General features: G+C 43.2%; 1 protein-coding gene across 7 annotated transcripts in view; it reads right to left on the reverse strand.

The window, feature by feature from the left end:
• The window catches only part of EMID1 (EMI domain containing 1), a 129,670-nt gene that overhangs the window by 44,521 nt on the left and 58,901 nt on the right, over positions 1 to 26,248 (reverse strand). For 3 of the 7 annotated variants that reach the window (XM_044288592.1, XM_044288607.1, XM_044288617.1), the window contains exons 7-11: positions 25,554 to 25,598; positions 18,348 to 18,437; positions 7,451 to 7,570; positions 5,576 to 5,653; positions 4,267 to 4,319 (exon numbers count right to left, since the gene is read on the reverse strand). In XM_044288592.1, the coding sequence (XP_044144527.1) occupies positions 4,267 to 4,319; positions 5,576 to 5,653; positions 7,451 to 7,570; positions 18,348 to 18,437; positions 25,554 to 25,598 (386 nt within the window). The remainder of the gene's footprint in view (positions 1 to 4,266; positions 4,320 to 5,575; positions 5,654 to 7,450; positions 7,571 to 18,347; positions 18,438 to 25,553; positions 25,599 to 26,248) is intronic. The other 4 variants (XM_044288599.1, XM_044288625.1, XM_044288631.1 and 1 more) reach the window with 2 other exon arrangements.

Genomic DNA, 26,248 nt, shown 5'->3' on the forward strand with positions numbered 1-26,248 from the left:
CTTGAAGGTAGAAATGCCCATACACAGGAACCTGGAAGCCCTGGACACCCTGAGGAGCCCTGAAGATATTGGCAGGGCTGAGACAACCCGTTCCTTGCAAGATGAAGGAACGATTGTCTCCCTGAGGCCTAGGTTCCACAACCAAGGAGAAAAGACAAAATACAAACATGCAAGACACTTAGCTTCTGTTGTAGAAGGATGAGCAGGAACTCGGGGAGAACCACACTCCAGCTCTTTCCAAAACCAAATGAAGCAATCTACAGCATAGTCAGAAGGGGGAGGGGGCAGACTATAAAGGTTAGAAGTGATGACCACTGAGCAACAGCTGAGACAAGGGAAGTGGTCATTAACCCTATCAACACTGAATCAAGAGAAATCAAGGAGGCTGTTAGATTCCTCCACGCTCAGGCAGTCTCCTGACATCAGTCACCTGAGGGACCAGCACATTTGCTGTTCTCCTGATCACCCTAAATTTTCATTCAGGAAATGCAGTCGAAGAAACATGATCTTTAGAACAAATGTTAGAACAGCCTTCTTCTCTGATATACACAGACCAGGAAAAGTAAGGCATGGTGGTTTCATTGTCAAGTATGATAATCAAAACACTGGCACAATGTATTTTATCCAGATTTGACAGCTATAATTAAAATGATCCATTAGCACACATCAGCCTGCCCCAAACCTATAATTAGTGAAGATAAAATAATAGATCATATAACAATCGAAATCCCCAGACATACTGTATTGTCCTTGTGGAGGAATACTTAGCAGCATTTGCTGACATTTCAAAATGAAGTGATGTGGTTTTTCAGGTTCCTAATGTTGATGACCTATCCTCAGGATAGAAGCGAAGAGGTAGAGCTGCATCAACGGACCTCACGACGACCAATCCCAGAATGCATCAGCCACAAAAGGACCGCAGATCCATAGCAGTCCACAGAAAATAGGCTACTTCGATAAAGGCTACTATGTAGCCAAAACATTGTATTTGTTTGCTATTTGTACACACTCATGGCCTCAATAAAGGATATACTGGAGATGCTGCTGTAACCTTTCTTCTTTCTACTATCCTCAGGATAGGTCATTAATATCTGATTGTTGGGGGTCTGACACCCTGCTCTCCCACGGATTAGCTGTTCCCTCCAGCATCCAGGTCAACAACTACTAATGGAGCGGAAGGCACAGCTCTGTTCAAAGTGCAGTGGTAGTGCTTGGTTACTTTAGCTCATCTCCTATTGAAGTGAATGGAAGCTGAGTTGCAGTATCCTAGAAGCTGCCCGTTCTTGGTAGCCAGCACCAGCTGCCACGTTCTGTCCTCCTCCAGTTGTCTCTTATTAAGATGTGGAGCAGGGGTCTTAGAAGGTAAGATGCAAGCCACAGCAACAGACCATACCTACCTTCAGCATGCTGCCTGGATTCCCCTAGTAATGACCCCTACTCACCAATGTTTCAGTTGGCAATATCAAGGCATCTAAGCCCGCCCCTGGGAATGCCCTGACTGGGAACACCCAATTAACGATGGTTTACATTAGCTCCACCTATTTTCGGCTGGGGACAGCGCAAATTTGCCAGGACTGTCTCTGAAAATCAGGGACAGTTCTGCCAAATTTTGGACAATTGCCAACTACAGCCCTATAGTCTCCCCAGTAGTATGCTCCCCCAGTGGCCAAGGAAATAAGAAAAAAACTCAGTCCTGTTCCAAGCCGTCGTTTGCAGTGCAGGCCACAGGCCTCTTCCAGCCTGCATCCCTGCACAATTTGTACGCTGCCTCATATATTGGCCTTTGACCTATGAGGGTGAATAGAGCAGAGCTCGTAATCTATAGGCCAGTAAGTTTAACATCTGTTGTGGGTAAAATGTTTGAGCGTTTTCTAAGAGATGTTATTTGGGAATATCTCAATGAAAATAAGTGTATCAGCATGTAACACTGTATCAGCATGGCTTCATGAGGGATTGGTCATGTTAAACTAATTTAATCAGTTTCTATGAGGAGGTAAGTTCTAGACTTGACCGCGGCGAATCAAAGGATGTCGTGAATCTGGACTTCTCCAAAGCATTTGACACTGTACCACATAAAAGGTTAGTATATAAAATGAGAATGCTCAGACTGGGAGAAAACTGTCTGTATGTGGGTAAGTAACTGGCTCAGTGATAGAAAACAGAGGGTGGTTATTAACTGGTACATACTCAGATTGGGTCACTGTCACTAGTGGGGTACCTCAGGGGTCAGTACTGGGCCCTGTTCTCTTCAATATATTTATTAATGATCTTGTAGAAGGCTTGCATAGTAAAGTATACATTTTCGCAGATGACACTAAACTGTGTAAAGTAATTAATACTGAAGAGGACAGTATACTACTACAGAGCGATCTGGATAGATTGGAGGCTTGGGCAGATAAGTGGCAGATTAGGTTTAACACTGACAAATGTAAAGTTATGCACATGGGAAGGAATAATGCAAGTCACCCGTACATACTAAATGGTAAGACACTGGGTAACACTGACATGGAAAAGGATCTAGAAATTTAATAAACAGCAAACTAAGCTGCAAAAACCAGTGTCAGGCAGCTGCTGCCAAGGCCAATAAGATAATGGGTTGCATCAAAAGGGGCATAGATGCCCGTGATGAGAACATAGTCCTACCACTTTACAAATCATTAGTCAGACCACACATGGAGTACTGTGTACAGTTCTGGGCTCCAGTGAACAAAGCAGACATAGCAGAGCTGGAGAGGGTCCAGAGGAGGGCAACTAAAGTAATAACTGGAATGGGGCAAATACAGTACCCTGAAAGATTATCAAAATTAGTGTTATTTACTTTAGAAAAAAAGACGACTGAGGGGAGATCTAATTACTATGTTTAAATATATTAGGGGTCAGTACAGAGATCTCTCCCATCATCTATTTATCCCCAGGACTGTAACTGTGAGGAGGGGACATCCTCTGCGTCTGGAGGAAAGAAGGTTTGTACACAAACATAGAAAAGGATTCTTTACGGTAAGAGCAGTGAGACTATAGAACTCTCTGCCTGAGGAGGTGGTGATGGTGAGTTCACTAAAAGTGTAATAATATTACAGGCTATAGTTATTAGATTCCTGGAGAAGTGTGGTGGATCCAGGGAGTTATTCTGATTGGAGTTGGGAAATATTTTTCCCCTTAAAATTAGGAAAATTGGCTTCTACCTCACAGTTTTTTTTTTTTGCCTTCCTCTGGATCAACTTGCAGGATGACAGGCCGAACTGGATTGACCTTTTTTCAGCTTTATAAACTATTGGGGTCATTTATCAAACTGGTGTAAAGTAGAACTGGCTTAGTTGTCGATAGCAACCAATCAGATTCCACCTTTCATTTTCCAAAGGAGCTGTCAAAAATGAAAGGTGGAATATTGGTTTCTATGGGCAACAGACCAGTTCTACTTTACACCAGTTTGATAAATCACCCCATATGTTACAATGTTAATAGTGGGACATAGTCCCATATCACTGTCCTGCACATGGCAATATAAATGAATTCATGAGGGCGCCTGCAGCCACTGGCTAGGTACATAAGTATCTGATGCTCCTACCATTTAGGCTACATGCACACGGCCGTATGTGTTTTGCGGTCCGCAAAATTGCGGATCCGCAAAAAAAAACGGATGACATTCCGTATGGCATCCTTTTTTTTTGCGGATCCGTTTTTTTTTTGCGGATCCATTGTAATAATGCCTATCCTTGTCCGCAAACTAGAAAAAAATAGGACATGCACTATTTTTTTTTGCGGAGCAACGGAAGGGACATACTGATGCGGACAGCACACGATGTGCTGTCCGTGTTTTTTGTGGACCCATTGAAATGAATGGGTCCGCATCCTATCCGCAAAAAAAACGGAACGGACACGGAAACAAAATACAGTCGTGTGCATGAGGCCTAACACTGAGAGTTTCAGATTGTTACAGTAGGTAGTCGGCCAGCAACCATGAGAAGGGATCAAGCAGTTCCCTCGGCATCGTCCCACTGGGAATTTTCCCTGTAGGGTCTATAGCCAATCCGCCCCCTGTAAGGGGTGTCAGGATGAATAGCTGTCAGATGAACTGAGAGTGCCTGTCTATGGGAAAGTCAGGAGAGATAGTTATCCAAGACAAGAAAGCTGTGAATGAACCACCGACTGAGGGATACTGACTTAGATAGTGAGGTGAACATCATTGTAAAGGTAGATAGTTCCTTTTACTAAAAACTACAAATTGTAGCAATAACAATATAGTATACAAAATATGTCTCAACTTACATTTTTTCCTATTGGTCCTGGTGGTCCTGCTTGTCCCTGAGGTCCTGGAGGCCCTTTCAGGAAAACAATATTGTGATACCAAAAGTACTCAAAGGGTTTGTCTAGAATGACAACTTATCACATACATAGAGGATAGGTGAATAGTGTCTAATTGGTGGTAGTCTGTTTGCTGGGACCCTCAACAATCACAAGAACGCCCTGTTTGAATAGAGCAGTGGTTTAGCATGCATACTGCTTCTCCTTCAAACTCTATGGACTGCCAGAGATAGCGGAGCACTGCACTCTATAGACTTTGAATGGAGTGTCAGTGAAAATGGTTGACTAATGTATTGTCGAGTCGTTCCTCCCTACCACATCTCCTCCACTCTTCCTCAATAAATACACGACTACCATAAGTGGATTTTTTTGGCCACAGCAGCCATTTTATTAAACAAAAACGTAAACGTAATATAAATAACATAAATAACCTTCTTTCCAAGACCTTCCCACCTGAAGACCCTTCCCTAAACCTTAAAGTCCCTTAAAACATTCCCTGAGTACCTTAGAAACTGGGGAGGGTCCTTGGAGCCACAAAACCTGCCGGATAACTGCCCTGCCCCTCACTTAAATTATATCTAGCTGAAAATTGCCAACCATAGATGCAGAACTATATAACCATGGGCAACCAAACCTGGGCAGATATCTGCCATATTTTACCCCATAATCCAATACCTGGGGAGTCTAGAGCCCCCTTTGGCTACCTGCCCACCACGCCAGAGCCACCATTAACACCAACTCCAAGAACCCCCCCCCTCCCCCTACTGCCATGGCCGCCATGACAAAACCTTTACTGGCCGGCTAATACCAAAATCCAACTGGCAGAGAGCACATCATCCTAACCTCCAACATCCCCCTCCCAGGAACAGATACTCACCTTCAAAAATCCACAGCTTTATGGGCTGGTGGTTGGCTGCTGCTACTAATACTGTCCCTACAAAATAGCCCCTCTCCCGCTCCCCTACACCCCTTATAAGCCTTTCACCCCTCCCACTAGCCAAACCTCCCCCTTTCCAACCCATTAACCCTTTATGTCCCCTTATCCCCATTCCCTCCAAACCTACTAATGCCAGACATCCCCCCAGTCTTGCAGCCCTATGTCCGGCCTGAACTTGACCACTGCTCCATTCAATCAGGGGACAAGGGACTCCCATTCTTGTGATTGGTGCGGGTCCCAGTTGTCAGACACATCACCTATTCAGTTGATAGGCAAAAGTTGTCATTCTGGGATAACCCCTTCATTGTAAACAACTTAGATAAAACATAAGGTTACCTGATGGGCCTGGGGGACCCCTTGGCCCCTGAATGGGATGCCTTCCAGTCTCAGTAAAACGATTTAAATTAAACAGATCTAAAAACATAAATCAGCACAGTTAAACATTCTGAAATGGACTTTCACTGGGAGAAAGAACATAAACAGAATACTTTGGCAAGGCACTGCAATACTAATCCTTATTGAATGGAGGGTGGCAGAGGCAAAAGACTTAAAATTAACTGGGTATTATTTTAAACTAGGGTTCTAATATTAGTAGAGACTGCCATCTTCTGGTGAATGTTTATAAGACATGTGCCTGCTTAAAGGGTTTCTACCATCAGAAATACTGTTATGTAGCTGACTAACATTAGCGATGTTTTTTACCTTTCTCCCGGCAGCCGTTTTGGGGGGGAAAAAAGCACTTTTATAATATGCTAATGAGCCTCTAGGTGCTATGTGGGCGTAAAATCAGCACCTAGAGGCTCCGTCTTCTCACCCCTTATCCCGCCCAGGTCCCCTGTTCTGCCCACCCCGCTCCTCTTGATTGATGGCATGGTCCGCCGCATCGCTGCCGAAATCCCGCGCCTGCGCCGTTCACTTCTGTATTTGGCGCAGTGAGTGAAGGCCGCTCTCCTGATACCGGCTTCCTCACTGTGATGTAGTCGGCGCAGGCGCAGTGAGGAATCCGGCACCAGGAGCACACTACACAATACTCACTGTGCTTGCGCTGAATACAGAAGTGAACGGCACAGGCGCGGGATTTCGGCAGCGATGCGGTGGACCGTGCCATCAATCAAGAGGAGCGGGGTGGGCAGAACAGGGGACCTGGGCGGGATAAAGGGTGAGTAGACGGAGCCTCTAGGTGCTGATTTTACGCCCACATAGCACCTAGAGGCTCATTAGCATATTATAAAAGTGCTTTTTTTTTTTTTACCAAAACGGCTGCAGGGACAAAGGTAAAAAACAGCTACAGAACAGTAATTTTGATGGTAGAAACCTAAATATCACTAGTTCTGTGTGGTCTTCACGCAGATTTTGTTGCAGATTTTTTTTATTAGCAAACACATAGATTTATGCAAGCCCCACTCACATAAATTTAACTGATTTTCAGTTGCACAAAGTTTTGCATGAAAATCCATCGCATGAGTGGTGAATGCACCATTATTGGGAAAAATTTCTAAGTCTTGATAGTATCTTCTTAGTTGTGGAATGCTTAGGCATGATCAGTGAAGCCCCTGACTCCTGGGGGTTTTATAATTTCACCAAAACACTGAGAAGAACAACTGCATTGGAAGATGTGGGCATCTGTCAGCAGTTTTTTACCTATGAGACTGGCTGATCTGTTACATGTGCACTTGGCAGCTGAAGACATCTGTGTTGGTCCCATGATCATATGTGCCCGCATTTCTGAGAACATGATGTTTATTATATGTAAATGAGCCTCTAAGTGTAACGGGGGCGTTGTCATTACACCTAGAGGCTCTGCTCGCTCTGCAACTGCTGTGCCCTCTCCACTTTGATCAATAGGGCCAGACAAGGAAGGAGTCACCACGCCTGGCCCTGTCAATTAAAATTCAGAGGGCACAGCAATTGCAGAGAAAGCAGAGCCCTAGGTGTAAGGGTAACACCCCTGTTGCTCCTAGAGGCTCATTTGCATATATTAAAACATTTTTCTCAGCAATGCGGGCACATATGACCATGGGACCAACACAGATGCCTTCAGCTGCCAAGCGCACATGTAACAGGCCAATGTCATAGGTACAAATCTGCTGACAGATGCGCTTTAATCACCTGTATATGTAAATGTGGAACTTTGTCATTCTTCCTTCATTCAAGACAGAAAATAAGACAGCTGTACTAAAACATATCTTCCGATTTTTTTTTTATAATTACCCTGATCTACTAGTCTCTGCATAGCTGGAGCAGGAGGGCCTGATGGTCCAGGGGGACCTCTCTCCCCAGGAGCACCTGCTGGTCCGTCCTGTCCTGGGGGTCCTGGAGCGCCAGGGGGACCTAGTGGGTAAGATGGTTAAAGGTAGTATGTAGATGAATGCATATAAATCTAGAAAAGGACATGTAATGGGAAGATATCTGGGAGGTTAAGACAAAGGAAGGAAAGTAAAAAAATCCAGAACCCTAACTTACCTTATGTTAAAGGATACACTTTGGGCATGCTGTAGATCTGGCTTTCTACATGGCGCAAACTCAACACTGCTAAATTGTTAGCGATTCTGTGGTTGTGGCAGTCATGGCAATTGTACAAATTGTGCTGCAACCCCTTTTGTTTTTATGCTAGCACCGCTACATTGTGATCCCACTGCGTCACAGTTGTCACGAGACCAGGATCGCCATGTAGCCGAATCCTTAGATGTGTAATATTTTGGTTCATTTAAAATTATTTTTAGCATTTGAGGAATGCATAGTTTGCACATTTTCTATTATTCTTTGTCTATTATGGCCAAAAAATGCTCCATGTATGGGCAACTTTCGTGAGATCCTCACACACGAAGAGATACATATTGATGTAAATTATTGTAAGTTGTTGCCCTCTTTATTAGGCAACATTAGGGTTTAATTACTTTCAAATGATCATTAGATTGACAGAAACAAAGCAGTATGAAAGAAGAAAAAATCACAATGTACAGCTTCAACTTATATTTTGTATTAACCTACATGCTTAAAATACCTGTCTACCTGTAATGCAGGCTAGTGAGAAATCGCTCTCACTTTTACCTGTAATGCAGGCCAGTGAGAAATCGCTCTCACTTTTACCTGTAATGCAGACTAGTGAGAAATCACTCTCACTTTTACCTGTAATGCAGGCTAGTGAGAAATCACTCTCACTTCTACCTGTAATGCAGGCCAGTGAGAAATCGCTCCCACTTTTACCTGTAATGCAGGCCAGTGAGAAATCGCTCTCACTTTTACCTGTAATGCAGGCTAGTGAGAAATCGCTCTCACTTTTACCTGTAATGCAGGCTAGTGAGAAATCGCTCTCACTTTTACCTGTAATGCAGGCTAGTGAGAAATCGCTCTCACTTTTACCTGTAATGCAGGCTAGTGAGAAATCGCTCTCACTTTTACCTGTAATGCAGGCTAGTGAGAAATCGCTCTCACTTTTACCTGTAATGTAGGCTAGTGAGAAATCGCTCTCACTTTTACCTGTAATGCAGGCTAGTGAGAAATCGCTCTCACTTTTACCTGTAATGCAGGCTAGTGAGAAATCGCTCTCACTTTTACCTGTAATGCAGGCTAGTGAGAAATCGCTCTCACTTTTACCTGTAATGCAGGCTAGTGAGAAATCGCTCACACTTTTACCTGTAATGCAGGCTAGTGAGAAATCGCTCTCACTTTTACCTGTAATGCAGGCTAGTGAGAAATCGCTCTCACTTTTACCTGTAATGCAGGCTAGTGAGAAATCGCTCTCACTTTTACCTGTAATGCAGGCTAGTGAGAAATCGCTCACACTTTTACCTGTAATGCAGGCTAGTGAGAAATCGCTCTCACTTTTACCTGTAATGCAGGCCAGTGAGAAATCGCTCTCACTTTTACCTGTAATGCAGGCTAGTGAGAAATCGCTCTCACTTTTACCTGTAATGCAGGCTAGTGAGAAATCGCTCTCACTTTTACCTGTAATGCAGGCTAGTGAGAAATCGCTCTCACTTTTACCTGTAATGCAGGCTAGTGAGAAATCGCTCTCACTTTTACCTGTAATGCAGGCTAGTGAGAAATCGCTCTCACTTTTACCTGTAATGCAGGCTAGTGAGAAATCGCTCACACTTTTACCTGTAATGCAGACTAGTGAGAAATCGCTCTCACTTTTACCTGTAATGCAGGCTAGTGAGAAATTGCTCTCACTTTTACCTGTAATGTAGGCTAGTGAGAAATCGCTCTCACTTTTACCTGTAATGCAGGCTAGTGAGAAATCGCTCTCACTTTTACCTGTAATGTAGGCTAGTGAGAAATTGCTCTCACTTTTACCTGTAATCCAGGCTAGTGAGAAATTGCTCTCACTTTTACCTGTAATGTAGGCTAGTGAGAAATCGCTCTCACTTTTACCTGTAATGTAGGCTAGTGAGAAATCGCTCTCACTTTTACCTGTAATCCAGGCTAGTGAGAAATTGCTCTCACTTTTACCTGTAATGCAGGCTAGTGAGAAATCGCTCTCACTTTTACCTGTAATGCAGGCTAGTGAGAAATCGCTCTCACTTTTACCTGTAATGCAGGCTAGTGAGAAATCGCTCTCACTTTTACCTGTAATGTAGGCTAGTGAGAAATCGCTCTCACTTTTACCTGTAATGCAGGCTAGTGAGAAATCGCTCTCACTTTTACCTGTAATGCAGGCTAGTGAGAAATCGCTCACACTTTTACCTGTAATGCAGGCTAGTGAGAAATCGCTCTCACTTTTACCTGTAATGCAGGCTAGTGAGAAATCGCTCTCACTTTTACCTGTAATGCAGGCTAGTGAGAAATCGCTCTCACTTTTACCTGTAATGCAGGCTAGTGAGAAATCGCTCTTACTTTTACCTGTAATGCAGGCTAGTGAGAAATCGCTCTCACTTTTACCTGTAATGTAGCAATGTTTTTCTATTTTGCTCACTTACATAGCGCTGACATATTTACAGAAATTATCATTACTCAATGTCTCCAATGGATCTCACAATTTAAGTTCCCTATCACTTATTTGGGAGGAACCCACACAAACAATGGGAGACCATACAAACTCCTTGCAGAGGTCATTCCAGATGTTGAATCCAGGACCCCAACACTGGAAGGCACCAGTGCTAACCTCTGAGCCACCATGCTGCCCACATTACTTTGATTGTTAATGGTTTTACACTACGCAGTTCTTTAGTGTCTTAAAGGGGTTGTACCATTACAAAGTATCCTTTATTCATTGAGATATGAATACGCGCCTGACCCACTCAGTGCGCTGCTACGCCATTCAATTCTTTGGGGCTGTTGGAGATAGCTGAGCGCATGTACTCTGCTATCTCTGGCAGTACCTAGAGCTGAATGGAGCAGCAGACAGGCATGCATGTCTGCCACTTCATTCAAGTGGGGGAACACAACAAGGCCCCGGTTCTCTTGACTGTTGTGGGCCCCAGTAGTCGGACCATTGTAATAAGACAACCCCTTGAATCGTTGCAGCCTTGTGCTAAAATTAAAAAAAATCCATCTGTACTCAGTACACAATTTAACTCTGGGGCCTACCATTTCTCTTGATCATCTTTTAGATGTTTCTACTCCTTGATTGGAGTACAGCTGTGGCAAATTCAGTTGATTGGACAAGATTTGGAAAGACATACCCTGTCTATATAAGGTCTCACAGCTGACAATGCATATCAGAGCAAAAACCAAGCCACGAGGAGGATAAGAACTGCCTGTAGAACTCAGAGACAGGATTGTGTGGAGGCACAGATCTGGAGAAAGGTACAAAAAATGTATGCTACACTGAAAGTTCTCAAGAGCACAGCAGCCTTAATAAAACTTGAACCCAATCAAACATCTTTGGAGAGACTTGAAAATGGCTGTCCACCCATGGTCCCAATCTTTTCCCATATAACTATATATCATTCTGCTCAGCTCCTCCTTCTCTATAATCTGCTGTCTGCAGCTCAGGCACCATGTTCAATATGACAGGATCCTTTTAATGAAAACTTGATCCGGAATGCTTTGGACTTCAGACTGGGCTGAAGGTTTGGCTTCCAACAAGACAATGACCCTAAGAACACAGCCAAAGCAACACAGGAGTGGCTTAGGGACAACTCTGAGAACATCCTTGAGTGACCCAACCATAGCCCTGACTTGAACCAAGAGAGACCTGAAAATTGCTGTCCACCAACGGCCCCCATCCAACCTGACAGAGCTTGAGAGGATCTGCAAAGAAAAATGGCAGAAAATTCTCAAATCTAGATGTGCAAACCTTGTGGCATCATACCCAAGAAGACTGGAGGCTGTAATCACTGCCAAAGGTGCTTCAACTAAGTACGGAGGAAAGGGTCTGAATACTTATGTCAAAGCATGCTTTTAGTTTTTCCTTTTTAATAAATTTGTAAAGTTTCTAACATTCTGTTTTCACTTTCTCATTATGGGGTATTTCATGAAGAATGATGGGGAAATTTTGAACTTTTTTTTAATCTTGCACAAGGCTGCAACAAAATGTGAAAATGTGAAAGGGTCTGAAGACTTTCTGAATGCACTGTATAACAAAAATAACATCCACCACTAGGGGGAGAATGCAGCAGTTTCACAGACCTACATTTTCTTCTTGATCACTGAAAAGTCCTTTGGGAATATACAATTCCCAATGTTCCATAATTAACTGTGAAATCCAAATTCAGTTTGCATGATTTCAGTATTTCTTAGCATTTTCAACACTTTTTCATACAGACGTGGACAAAATTGTTGGTACCCTTTGGTCAATGAAAGAAAAAGTCACAATGGTCACAGAAATAACTTTAATCTGACAAAAGTAATAATAAATTAAAATTCTATAAATGTTAACCAATGAAAGTCAGACATTGTTTTTCAACCATGCTTCAACAGAATTATGTAAAAAAATAAACTCATGAAACAGGCATGGACAAAAATGATGGTACCCCTAGAAAACACAGAACATAATGTGACCAAAGGGACATGTTAATTCAAGGTGTGTCCACTAATTAGCATCACAGGTGTCTACAACCTTGTAATCAGCCATTGGGCCTATATATATGGCTCCAGGTAATCACTGTGTTGTTTGGTGATATGGTGTGTACCACACTCGACATGGACCAGAGGAAGCAAAGGAAAGAGCTGTCTCAAGAGATCAGAAAGAAAATTATAGACAAGCATGTTAAAGGTAAAGGCTATAAGACCATCTCCAAGCAACTAGATGTTCCTGTGAGTACAGTTGCACATATTATTCATAAGTTTAAGATCCATGGGACTGTAGCCAACCTCCCTGGACGTGGCCGCAGGAGGAAAATTGATGACAAATCTAGGAGACGGATAATCCGAATGGTAACAAAAGAGCCTAGAAAGACTTCTAAAGAGATTCAAGGTGAACTTCATGCTCAAGGAACATCAGTGTCAGATCGCACCATCCGTCGTTGTTTGAGCCAAAGTGGACTACATGGGAGACGACCAAGGAGGACACCATTGTTGAAAACGAATCATAAAAAAGCAAGACTGGAATATGCCAAACTACATGTTGACAAGCCACAAAGCTTCTGGGAGAATGTCCTGTGGACAGATGAGACAAAAATCGAAGTTTTTGCCAAGGCACATCAGCTGTATGTTCACAGACGAAAAAATGAAGCATATCAAGAAAAGAACACTGTCCCTACTGTGAAACATGGAGGAGGCTCTGTTATGTTCTGGGGCTGCTTTGCTGCGTCTGGCACAGGGTGTCTTGAATCTGTGCAGGGTACAATGAAATCTCAAGACTATCAAGGAATTCTAGAGAGAAATGTACTAGCCAGTGTCAGAAAGCTTGGTCTCAGTCGCAGGTCATGGGTCTTGCAACAGGACAATGACCCAAAACACACCGCTAAAAACACCCAAGAATGGCTAAGAGGAAAAAATTGGACTATTCTAAAGTGGCCTTCTATGAGCCCTGACCTCAATCCTATTGAGCATCTTTGGAAGGAGCTGAAACATGCAGTCTGGAAAAGGCACCCTTCAAACCGGACACAACTGGAGCAGTTTGCTCATGAGGAGTGGGCCAAAATACCTGCTGAGAGGTGCAGATGTCTCATTGACAGTTACAGGAAGCGTTTGATTGCAGTGATTGCCTCAAAAGGTTGCGCAACAAAATATTAAGTTAGGGGTACCATCATTTTTGTCCATGCCTGTTTCATGAGTTTATTTTTTTACATAATTCTGTTGAAGCATGGTTGAAAAACAATGTCTGACTTTCATTGGTTAACATTTATAGAATTTTAATTTATTATTACTTTTGTCAGATTAAAGTTATTTCTGTGACCATTGTGACTTTTTCTTTCATTGACCAAAGGGTACCAACAATTTTGTCCACGTCTGTATCAGCTGATGCCTTTCATCAGTATACTAGACCCCACAAACCATTGCATTAGGCAGATATGAACATATCTGTAAGGATCTCTACAGTTGTTTTTTGCAGGTTTAGGCCTCATGCACACGACAGTTGTTTTTTGAGTCCGCCCCCCCAAAAAACTGATGCGGCATCCGTTTTTTTGGGAGGATCCGTTTTTTTCCACAGATCCCTTGTAATAAATGCCTATCCTTGCCAGCAAATGTGAAAAAAGTAGGACATGCGCTATTTTTTTGCTGAAGGGAAACACGGACAACGGACGCGAAACACAAACGAATTAACATTTTTGAGCATTTTTTTGCTGACCCATTGAAATAAATGGGTTGCCATCCTATCCGCAAAAAAAACGGAACGGAGGCCGAGAAAAACAACTGTCGTGTGCATGAGGCCTTAGTAGCATTTTGTTCACATTTGCAATATTTTTTTCATCTGCCATGTTTGAGTGTTACTTAACTGTTTGGAAGCTGAAGGGTGTGTTAATGAAGTTTTCTGGGAGTAGAATATTGATGACTTATGCTCAGGATAGGTCATCAATATCTGATCGGTAAGGGTCTGAAACCTAGCAACCCCGCCGATCAGCCATTTGAAGAGGCAGCTTACATACTTACTTACCAAGCACAGCCCCGTGCATTGTATAGCAGCTGTGCTCGGTACTGCAGCCCAGTCCCATTTACTTGAAAGGAACTGACCTGCACATGGTCCATATGACCAATGGATGTGACATCACTGGACTAGGATGAGGTTGCAGTGCTCACCAGACCGCTGTGGCCTTTTCAGGCAGCTGACCAACAGTGGCGCCATCAGTCGGACCCCCATAGTTCAATATGAATGAGGTTAAGATGTCTTTATTGTACACTTAAACATCTTATACAAGCCTGAAAATACTACCTACTATATACAGTATATTGTGCCTGAATGGTTGAGTCTTTGCTCAGATAAGAAGATCTAGGATCTAAATGTGCTTACATGTGGAAAGGATAGCATGTGGATACGTCCAGGCTCAATAAGGTTCAATATGTTGAGACTATTTGCTGTAGTTACATAGGAATAAAGGCTAGAAATTGCTGTACAGTCAGTCATCTGTACCCGTGCTGAGTTATATTCCACTGTGCTTTATGTTGAATGCACCATAGGAAAACGCCCCCAGCTACTTGTATGAGCACAACTGAAGGAATTGAAGTTCCTTTTTATTGCCACACATTTGCCATCTGTTCCCCAAGGCAGAGAGACCAAGTAATAATATAAAGTCCTAATGTTCTCTACTCCATAGACATTTATTCTGCAGGGTCACTACAAACAGTTATGCCCATTGTTGTACTGTATGCCAGTGCTTTCAGAATCACAGAGGAAACAGGTTTGTAGAATAATGGGAAAATGTTGAGTGGGACGTCAGATGAGAAAGAAATATTACAAATGTGTTGTATAAGTGAAGTTTCTTTGTAGCACAGGGACATATGTGTCAAATCTCTTTTTATTATTAACAGATATATTGCAATACAATCAATGCATAGTACAAGAGAATCATTTACTCACAATGAACAGCACAATCACTTAGAGGTTAGAATATTATCCTTGACAGATTGTTCTAAAGTAAACAGGCTAGTTTTCAATGTCTACCTCTATAGTGCTGGTGAGATATGCATCAATAAATTTGAGAAACAGATCAACAATTAGAGATGTAAAAAGTGATAGAGAAAGTAGGAAAGAAAGAGAAAAAGGGAAGAGTTTGGGAAGGTATTTTATTTTTTTCCTGTGAGACCAACACTCCAGAGAGAGACCAGCAAAATACAGCTTAAAGAAAGCGTCTGTATAATAAGACAGCAGAGTGAATACAGCTTTTGAGACACTGCTGCAAGGTGGGGGACTACAGCTTAGACACCCATCACCAAGTACCACTATTAGTCCAAAGCTCAAATTAGAATCTTACAGTGGACACTCCCACAAATGCCTGCAATTGCTAATCTTTTGTCATCCAACCTGCCACCATACGTCCTCGACTGGTGCCAGAAACTGCACTTTGAAACTTATGGTCCGTGGTAGCGAAATCCATAATGGAATTCTTAGATAGCCTGAACCCGAACCTTGTACGCCGAACATGAAAACACATTTTCTCTCATCTCTAGACACGACCCTTCAACTGATTACATGCACTTATAACCAACATAATACCAGCTCCAGTGATTGTAGATGAAATAGTATTTAATATATAAAACTAAATATATTTCAAATATATGTATACAAATTTATATATGGAATAAACCCCAAAATAAAAATAAAAATGTACAGCGTTGGCCCCTCTGTAGAACCGTACATGCGGTTCATCATGGTTCCATCTTACTGGTTAGGTAAATATAGATTAAAATCACATAAAAAAACAAGATATAGCTATAACACAGTGTCCCTAATAATTAGATTGTATATATTCATCTTAGTTCAAGTTTTTTTGTTCATATTGGGATCTAGATAATTGTCCCGTTATCTGTGAGTCAAGTAGTAAATAGGACAATATTAATGTTCAAAAAGTTAGTGAATTGTACAAACGTCTCGCTCCTCACAGGTCTTCAGGTGATGTTGCGCCTTGTTGTTCCATGTAGTACTGCTATCGGGATTGTTCACTGCTGCCGAGATCGGTCTATTACTATTTTAGCCACTGAGGAAGGAACAAGGAGGTTCCGAAACCCATTTGTGAACATTGTATCCAAAAATACATCTATAACAGTGTATCGTCAAGTGGCACTAAGCTGTGGAGAGCACATGGAGTGAAATAGCTAGACCAGCAAGGAGACATCAGCTGTGGCGGTCTGGCGTGCAGAGAGACATAGAGCGCATGGACCACTTATCCTAATGTTGGTTACATATTTTGCACTTAGGCAAAAGAGACTCTTATACTTCTGTGCTGATTCTTCAAACTACATTTACACTGCACCGATCCCCAGAGAGCAACGGCCTTAGGGAGTACACCGTGATACAACATCTCATCAGAGCTACTACCATTCCCTTCCTATGCACCGGCTCCTCAGGGGCTCACTGCAAATGCAGCTTTTACCTCTTCCGATGATCAGGCAATTATTGGGAACAAACAGTTCATTCCCCATAATTGTCTGCTCGTTCAACCCATGTAAATGGTCCCTTATTCTCTGTTTTCTCTTGAGCTGCCCTCAGTCACTGGAACTCTTTCTACTGTCCTGTCAGAACTGCACCTAACTTCAAAAAATATTGAATAGGTACAGAAAACTCATCCATTTTCAAATGCTTACCTTTGTTTCCCTCTTACATGCTTGTTCCTTAACCAGTAGCCAACAATTACTACTTTCTACCTTCAAGACTGTATTCCTGTTTTGGACACGGCTTTCCTTTTCTCATGTATACTTGTGTGTGTTGCATTTTTTTTTCTGTGCCTTTGCTTCCCCTACTACTATGTAATGTACAGCATGTATGATATGTTCAGGCCATATAAACATACAATGTGGTATTGTAATAGTAAAACCAGTCACAGCTAGACTTTCTTTCACCTCAGGGAAATGCAGTTTGCTGATCTATTACTATGTCTAAATAACCCATCCAGGGTATATCTGTGTGTTCACCACCACCTCCCGGCACCAGGGGCACATGTCCCGCCAGCCTCTTCTCCCCCCGCTATAGTGCTAGTAAAACTTTGGGGAGACTTACTAAGCATGTTGCACCAGAATTATGTCTTAAAATGCACCAAAAAAATGGCGTTTTGATTTGCACCAAATATATTAACTGTTTTCTCCAGAATTTTTACCATAAAGAATGCATCACGGCAAAAATTAGGTATAAATGTCAAAGTGGGTGGAGCTATCAAACTGGCGCATATTACGCCTCATTTATCACCATCTTATAGGCAGAAATGGCTCAAATTGTTGCGACCAATTAAGCTAGCTAATTTAGTGGTGGTTTGTGTAAAAAGTTGCATTTATGGCATAAAGATGTGACTTTTTGTCAAAAAGTCGCATTTATGAAAAGTGAACACAACTCGTGGTGGGAACAAGTGATAGGTGAGTATTAAAACAGGAAGCGTTTATTTTTATCTAATATAAATGAGCAAAAAAACTGTGTTCTTTCAGTAATATGACATCCAGCAAAAACAAAACAATAACAAAAACGGCCCAAGTGTGAAACAAAAGTCGCAATTTACCAGTGCTGTTGGTGTTAAAATGTCGCAAATCAAGAGAAATAGGCGGATAATGAAGTTGACATTTTAAAAAGTGAGATTTTACAAGTGGTGTGCGCCTTTTGATATGACGTAAAACAAATCACCAGTTTTGATTTGTAACTTTAGTATTTTTTTAAGAAAATTACGCCATTATTGATAAATGCCCCCCATTGTTTAATAGTAAGTTGATTTTCTATCCAATAAGCCATTTAGCTGAGTAATTTGTCATTTGTGCTGATAAGATGTAGGCCTGTCAATGGGCATGCAGGTTGGATATCAGCCAAAGAACAACTGGATCTATATCCAATTTAGACATCTACATTCCGGTCAATTGTAATTATCACAAAATACATGAGCGCAGAAATTATATATAGACAAGTATAAAAAATTCTAATAATAAACTGATATAAAGAATGCATTTACACATAAGAAAAAGCAAAGTAAAGGATAGACCGATATGGAGGTAAATAAACAGTTATGGAACATAATAGAAAAATGTATGAAAAATATGATAAGAAATGTATAAAAAAAATGAAAATATAATATTACTATCCCACCTGGAGGTCCAACTGGACCTGTCATTCCTGGTGACCACTGGCTTTCTGGAGTACCCATTGGGCCTATAGGTCCCTTCCTAGTATTTATACCTAAATAAACAAACAGTAGCATGTATATATCATAACATGATAAAGCAATCAAGGACAAAATTGCCCTTTCATACACCAATAATTCAAGGATATGATGCAAATATTTTCCAACCCTCCCCCATTTGTGTACTGCAACTCACCCCAACCCCCTAGCGCACCACCAGACCTCCACATTTACAGAATTAATCTAGAAGATAACCAAGGACATAAATGAACAATAATTCACACAACTGTGCTCAGTCTGGGAAACACAGTCCACATGGCGGCCGCTGCTCCCCTGACCAGAACTAAAGGCATTATAGTGTTTTCTAATACAGTCCATTCCTATCTGAGAATGGGTCTGTTGTACTGTACTCACATAATGATGTGAGCACCGTATCATAGCGCCATGATCAGATAAGAACTGACTGCATCATAAAACACTATGACACAGTCAATTCGGGTCAGGTCTGCTGAAGTCTGTCTAGGAGATCCGTCCAAAAAGCGGACTGTGTTTCCTGAACCCAGAACGTTAGTGTGAATTAGCCCTAAGAGTAACTTGAGTGAAGCAATAATGACAATACAATGGGTTCTCTACCCGCCAACTGTTCCGTCATATACCACTCTGTCAGTTCAAAGCAGTTATGTATGGATGTTCTTGTGGTTAGAGATTGATATGCTTAGTTTCCATATCTAAAACAACATACAACATATTTATTTTCAAATAGAGAATCAATCCGTTCGATCTGTGAGATCTCTTTTTGGGTCATACATATTTAGCTTTTCATTTTTTTCTGATAGTGCTGCCCCTATAGGAGCTTAAATGGGAACTGTTGTTTTGGTTTAAAGAGTCTTATTAGCAAAGCTCTAACTGAGCTTTGCTACGGAGAGTCTGTCCTTAGTCTTAGGGGTGGGCGATATGGCCTAAAATCTGTATTGCGATATAATTTTAAGCATGTGCGATATGCGATATATATTGCAATATATTGTTTTCTATATTGGGGGGGGGGGGGGGGGTGTTTAACCACCTCAGCCCCCCTAGCTTAAACACCCTTAATGACCTTCTGCACTTCACTACTTTCACCAAATGAATTTTACCTCCTTTTCTTCTCACTAATAGAGCTTTCATTTGGTGGTATTTCATTGCTGCTGATATTTTTACATTTTTTTGTTATTAATTGAAATGTATTGTTCTACATGTCTTTGATAAAAAAAAATGTTTGGGTAAAAAAAAAAATGGTTTGGGGAAAAGTTATAGCGTTTACAAACTATGGTACAAAAATGTGAATTTCCGCTTTTTGAAGCAGCTCTGACTTTCTGAGCACCTGTCATGTTTCCTGAGGTTCTACAATGCCCAGACAGTAGAAAACCCCCACAAATGACCCCATTTCGGAAAGTAGACACCCTAAGGTATTCGCTGATGGGCATAGTGAGTTCATAGAACTTTTTATTTTTTGTCACAAGTTAGTGGAAAATAATTAATTTTTTTATACAAAGTTGGCATTTGACCAAGATATTTATCTTACCCAGCATGGGAAATGTAAAATGACACCCCAAAACACATTCCCCAACTTCTCCTGAGTATGGCGATACCACATGTGTGACACTTTTTCGCAGCCTAGGTGGGCAAAGGGGCCCACATTCCAAAGAGCACCTTTCAGATTTCACAGGCCATTTTTTTTACAGATTTTGATTTCAAACTACTTCGCACGCATTTGGGCCCCTAAAATGCCAGGGCAGTATAACTACCCCACAAGTGACCCCATTTTGGAAAGAAGACACCCCAAGGTATTTTGTGATGGGCAGAGTGAGTTCATGGAAGTTTTTATTTTTTGTCACAAGTTACCAGTGGGGTTCCACAGGGATCTGTACTGGGACCAATTTTGTTTAATATCTTCATAAGTGATATTGCAAAAGGCCTCGATGGTAAGGTTTGTCTTTTTGCTGATGACACAAAGATATGTAATAGGGTTGATGTTCCTGGAGGGAAACGCCAAATGGAAAAGGATTTCGGAAAACTAGAAGAATGGTCAGAACTCTGGCAACTGAAATTTAATGTGGATAAGTGCAAGATAATGCACCTGGGGCGTAAAAACCCAAGGGCAGAATATAGAATATTTGACACAGTCCTGACCTCAGTATCTGAAGAAAGGGATTTAGGAGTAATTATTTCAGAAGACTTAAAGGTGGGAAGACAATGTAATAGAGCAGCACGAAATGCCAGCAGAATGCTTGGATGCATAGGGAGAGGTATAAGCAGTAGAAAGAGTGAAGTGCTTATGCCGCTGTACAGTACACTGGTGAGACCTCACTTGGAGTATTGTGCGCAGTACTGGAGGCCATATCTCCAGAAGGATATAGATACTCTAGAGAGAGTTCAGAGAAGAGCTACTAAACTAGTACATGGATTGCAGGATAAATGTATAGCTTGGAAGAAAGAAGAGACAGAGGGGATATGATAGAAACTTTTAAATACATAAAGGGAATCAACTCGGTAAAGGAGGAGAGCATATTTAAAAGAAGAAAAACTACCACAAGAGGACACAGTTTTAAATTAGAGGGGCAAAGGTTTAAAAGTAATATAAGGAAGTATTACTTTACTGAGAGAGTAGTGGATGCATGGAATAGCCTTCCTGCAGAAGTGGTAGCTGCAAATACAGTGAAGGAGTTTAAGCATGCATGGGATAGGCATAAGGCTATCCTTCATATAAGATAGGGCCAGGGACTATTCATAGGATTCAGATATATTGGGCAGACTAGATGGGCCAAATGGTTCTTATTTGCCGACACATTCTATGTTTCTATGTAAGTTAGTGGAATATGAGACTTTGTAAGAAAAAAAAAAAATCATCATTTTCCGCTAACTTGTGACAAAAAATACAAAATTCTAGGAACTCGCCATGCCCCTCACAGAATACCTTGGGGTGTCTTCTTTCCAAAATGGGGCCACTTGTGGGGTAGTTATACTGCCCTGGCATTTTAGGGGCCCAAATGCGTGCGAAGTAGTTTGAAATCAAAATCTGTAAAAAATGGCCTGTGAAATCCGAAAGGTGCTCTTTGGACTGTGTGCCCCTTTTCCCACCTAGGCTGCAAAAAAGTGTCACACATCTGGTATCGCCGTACTCAGAAGAAGTAGGGCAATGTGTTTTGGGGTGTCATTTTTCATATACCCGTGCTGGGTGAGAGAAATATCTCGGCAAAAGACAACTTTTCCCATTTTTTTATACAAAGTTTGCATTAGACCATCTCACCCAGCATGGGTATATGTAAAATGACACCCCAAAACACATTCCCCAACTTCTCCTGAGTACGGCGATACCACATGTGTGACACTTTTTTGCAGCCTAGAGGTGCAAAGGGCCCACATTCCTTTTAGGAGGGCATTTTTAGACATTTGGATCCCAGACTTCTTCTCACGCTTTAGGGCCCCTCTAAAATGCCAGGGCAGTATAAATACCCCACATGTGACCCCATTTTGGAAAGAAGACACCCCAAGGTATTTAATGAGGGGCATGGCGAGTTCATAGAAATTATTATTTTTTTGGACAAGTCAGCGGAAATTAATTTTTTAAATTTTTTTTTCTCACAAAGTCTCCCTTTCCGCTAACTTGGGACAAAAATTTCAATCTTTCATGGACTCAATATGCCCCTCACGGAATACCTTGGGGTGTCTTCTTTCCGAAATGGGGTCACATGTGGGGTATTTATACTGCCCTGGCATTTTAGGGTCCCTAAAGCGTGAGAAGAAGTCTGGAATATAAATGTCAAAAAAATTTGACGCATTTGGATTCCGTGAGGGGTATGGTGAGTTCATGTGAGATTTTATTTTTTGACACAAGTTAGTGGAATATGAGACTTTGTAAGAAAAAAAAATATATATCAATTTCCGCTAACTTGTGCAAAAAAAATGTCTGAATGGAGCCTTACAGGGGGTTGATCAATGACAGGGGGGTGATCAGGGAGTCTATATGGGGTGATCACCCCCCTGTCATTGATCACCCCCCTGTAAGGCTCCATTCAGACGTCCATATGTGTTTTACGAATCCACGCATCCATGGATCGGATCTGCAAAACACATACGGACGTCTGAATGGAGCCTTACAGGGGGGTGATCAATGACAGGGGGGTGATCAGGGAGTGTATATGGGGTGATCACCCCCCTGTCATTGATCACCCCCCTGTAAGTCTCCATTCAGACGTCCGATGGTGTTTTGCGGATCCGATCCATGGATGCATGGATCCGCAAAACACATATGGACGTCTGAATGGAGCCTTACAGGGGGGTGATCAATGACAGGGGGTGATCAGGGAGTCTATATGGGGTGATCACCCCCCTGTCATTGATCACCCCCCTGTAAGGCTCCATTCAGACGTCCGTATGTGTTTTGCGGATCCGATCCATGGATCCGTAAAACACATACGGATGTCTGAATGGAGCCTTACAGGGGATGATCAATGACAGGGAAGTGATCAGGGAGTCTATATGGGCTGATCACTCCCCTGTCACTGATCACCCCCCTGTAAGGCTCCATTCAGACGTCCGTATGTGTTTTGCGGATCCGATCCATGGATGCGTGGATCCGTAAAACACATACGGGCGTCTGAATGGAGCCTTATAGGGGGGTGATCAATGACAGGAGGGTGATCAATGACAGGGGGTGATCAGGGAGTCTATATGGGGTGATCACCCCCCTGTCATTGATCACCCCCCTGTAAGGCTCCATTTAGACGTCCGTATGTGTTGCGGATCCGATCCATGGATCCGTGGATCCGTAAAACACATACGGACGTCTGAATGGAGCCTTACAGGGGGGTGATCATCCCATATAGACTCCCTGATCACCCCCCTATAAGGCTCCATTCAGACGTCCGTATGTGTTTTGCGGATCCGATCCATGGATGCGTGGATCCGTAAAACACATACGGGCGTCTGAATGGAGCCTTACAGGGGGGTGATCAATGACAGGGGGGTGATCAATGACAGGGGGTGATCAGGGAGTCTATATGGGGTGATCACCCCCCTGTCATTGATCACCCCCCTGTAAGGCTCCATTCAGACGTCCGTATGTGTTTTGCGGATCAGATCCATGGATGCGTGGATCCGTAAAACACATACGGACATCTGAATGGAGCCTTACAGGGGGGTGATCAATGACAGGGGGGTGATCAGGGAGTCTATATGGGGTGATCAGGGGTTCATAAGGGGTTAATAAGTGACGGGGGGGGGGGGGTAGTGTAGTGTAGTGGTGTTTGGTGCTACTTTACAGAGCTGCCTGTGTCCTCTGGTGGTCGATCCAAGCAAAAGTGACCACCAGAGGACCAGGTAGCAGGTATATTAGACGCTGTTATCAAAACAGCGTCTAATATACCTGTTAGGGGTTAAAAAAATCGCATCTACAGCCTGCCAGCGAACGATCGCCGCTGGCAGGCTGTAGATCCACTCGCTTACCTTCCGATCCTGTGAACGCGCGCGCCTGTGTGCGCGCGTTCACAGGAAATCTCGCGTCTCGCGAGATGACGCACCGATGCGTGACTCTGCCTGGGACAGCCGCCTCCGGAACGCAATCCTGCGTTAGGCGGTCCGGAGGCGGTTAAACTTTTTTCTTTTTTTACTTTTTATTTAATAACTATTAGCCTCCTTAAGGGCTAGAACCCTTGTCATAGCCACCCTAATAGAGCTCTATTAGGGTGAATAGGACTTTACACTCTCTCTGCTGCCCTGTGCTTTGTGCACACAACAGCAGGGAGCTGACCATGGCGCCAGCCTCTCATGTGCCCCCCAGTCTCTCATGTGCCCCCCAGCCTCTGATCTGCTTCCCCCAGACTCTGATCTGCCCCCCAGCCTCTGATCTGCCCCCCAGCCTCTGATCTGCCCCCCCAGCCCCTGATCTGCCACCCCAGCCTCTGATCTGCCCCCCAGCCTCTGATCTGCTCCCCTAGCCTCTGATCTGCCCCCCAGCCTCTGATCCGCCCCTCTGGTAACGCAACCCCCCCCCCAGTATTAATCATTGGTGGCAGTGGCCACATGGTCCCCCTCCTCCCCCCCATCATTGGTGGCAGTGGCCACAGGTTCCCCCTCCCCCCCATCATTGGTGGCAGTGGGCAGTTCCGATCGGAGTCCCAGCAGTGTAATGCTGGGGCTCCGATCGGTTACCATGGCAGCCAGGAGTCACGCTACTGAAGCCCTGGCTGCCATGGTATGTTAGTGAGCAGCATTATACTCACGTGCGCCGTGGCCGCCGGTCGCTCCTTCTTCTCATAGGTCTGTGCGGCGCATTGCTAATGCTGTAAGCATTAGCAATCCGCCGCACAGACAGAAGAAGGAGCGCCCGGCGGCCACGGCGCACGTGAGTATAATGCTGCTCACTAACATACCATGGCAGCCAGGGCTTCAGTAGCGGAAGCATTACACTGCTGGGACTCCGATTGGAACTGCCCACTGCCACCAATGATAGGGGGGAGGAGGGGGACCCTGTGGGATATGGCCGGCACATTCATTGGTGGCGCAGTGGCCACAGTCCCTCCCCTCCTCCTCCTACTCTGTCCTCATTGGTGTTCAGCGGCAGCCGCGCACAGTGGGGAGGGAGGGACTCCCTCCTTCTTCCTCCTTCTCCCTCCACTGTGCCGGCCGGCTCAGGAGAAAATGGTGCGCGCAGAGAGCGCGATCATATCGCGGCCCTGGCGATATAGGCGATATGGCGAAAATCCATATCGTGGCCCAAATTTATATCGCATATCGCCTATACCGCCCACCCCTACTTAGTCTGTCTTCAATCTAACAAGTCAGATAGGCAGGGTGATGGGAAGTGATAGTTTGGGCACATGTACACAATCAGGGACTGGGGTAGTGACAGGGGGCATGCTGAAATCCACTATATTTTTTACACAGGCGTCTTCAGCGCTCAGTAAAATGCAGAAGGACAGAATCTCCTTAATAACAGCTGTTACAGCTAAGAAGACTTCTTACACCCTGTTTTCTAGAACAAAGAAACCTATTTCCCTAATAAAGTACCTTACAAAATATAAAAAATAATATGAAACTACAGTTACACTTTAAGACCAGCATTAATTTAAGTGAGCCATCTCTTAAGCTCATATTTTATTCAACAATTGCACCTTAAAAAGTATGTTGCTCACCTTCATGAGCTAAGAAAGAACCTTTTTCTTGATGCAGTATAGACCCTGCAAAAAGGAGATACCAACAGTTGATGGAGATTACCACAGAAGAGAAGAATGTAGAGATCGTATCAGCTTAATGGCAAGCACCATGAATAATGGTAAAGTCAAATGCACACAGATGTGTAGGTGACACTTGTAAAAGGTTAATGAATTGGATGTGTTATTATGGAAGTGAAGACACAGGATGTAGAGCAACCTGTCCCGTTACTAGTTCCTTTCTATATCCTGTGACACATACTGGATGCTTTTAAACAGTTGATCCTGGAATGCGGACATGTGTCACATACTTAGAGAAAACTGCTTCACGAGTGCACAGAAGGACAGGAAGTACGAGGTACAGACATGGTCTATTCTGCTTGACAGCTACATCATTAAAGGAGTTGTCCGATTAAGACAACTTATCCCCTATCTATAGGGGAGGGGATAAGTGTCTGATCAGCAGAGGTCAGTTGGCTCGGACCGCACTGATCACAAAATTGGGAGCTTCTGCTCCCCCCATCTGAATGGAGTGCCAGTCATGCATGCACACTACCACTCCATTCAGCTATATGAGGCTGAAGGATCTAGCCAAAGGGTTTCTCACAATCTCCACAGTCCCATAGACTTAAATCTACAGCAGACACACATGCATGTCTGCTGCTTCACCCAAACGT

This window comes from Bufo gargarizans, chromosome 1, assembly GCF_014858855.1.
Source record: "Bufo gargarizans isolate SCDJY-AF-19 chromosome 1, ASM1485885v1, whole genome shotgun sequence".
Classification (NCBI taxonomy): Eukaryota; Metazoa; Chordata; class Amphibia; order Anura; family Bufonidae; genus Bufo; species Bufo gargarizans.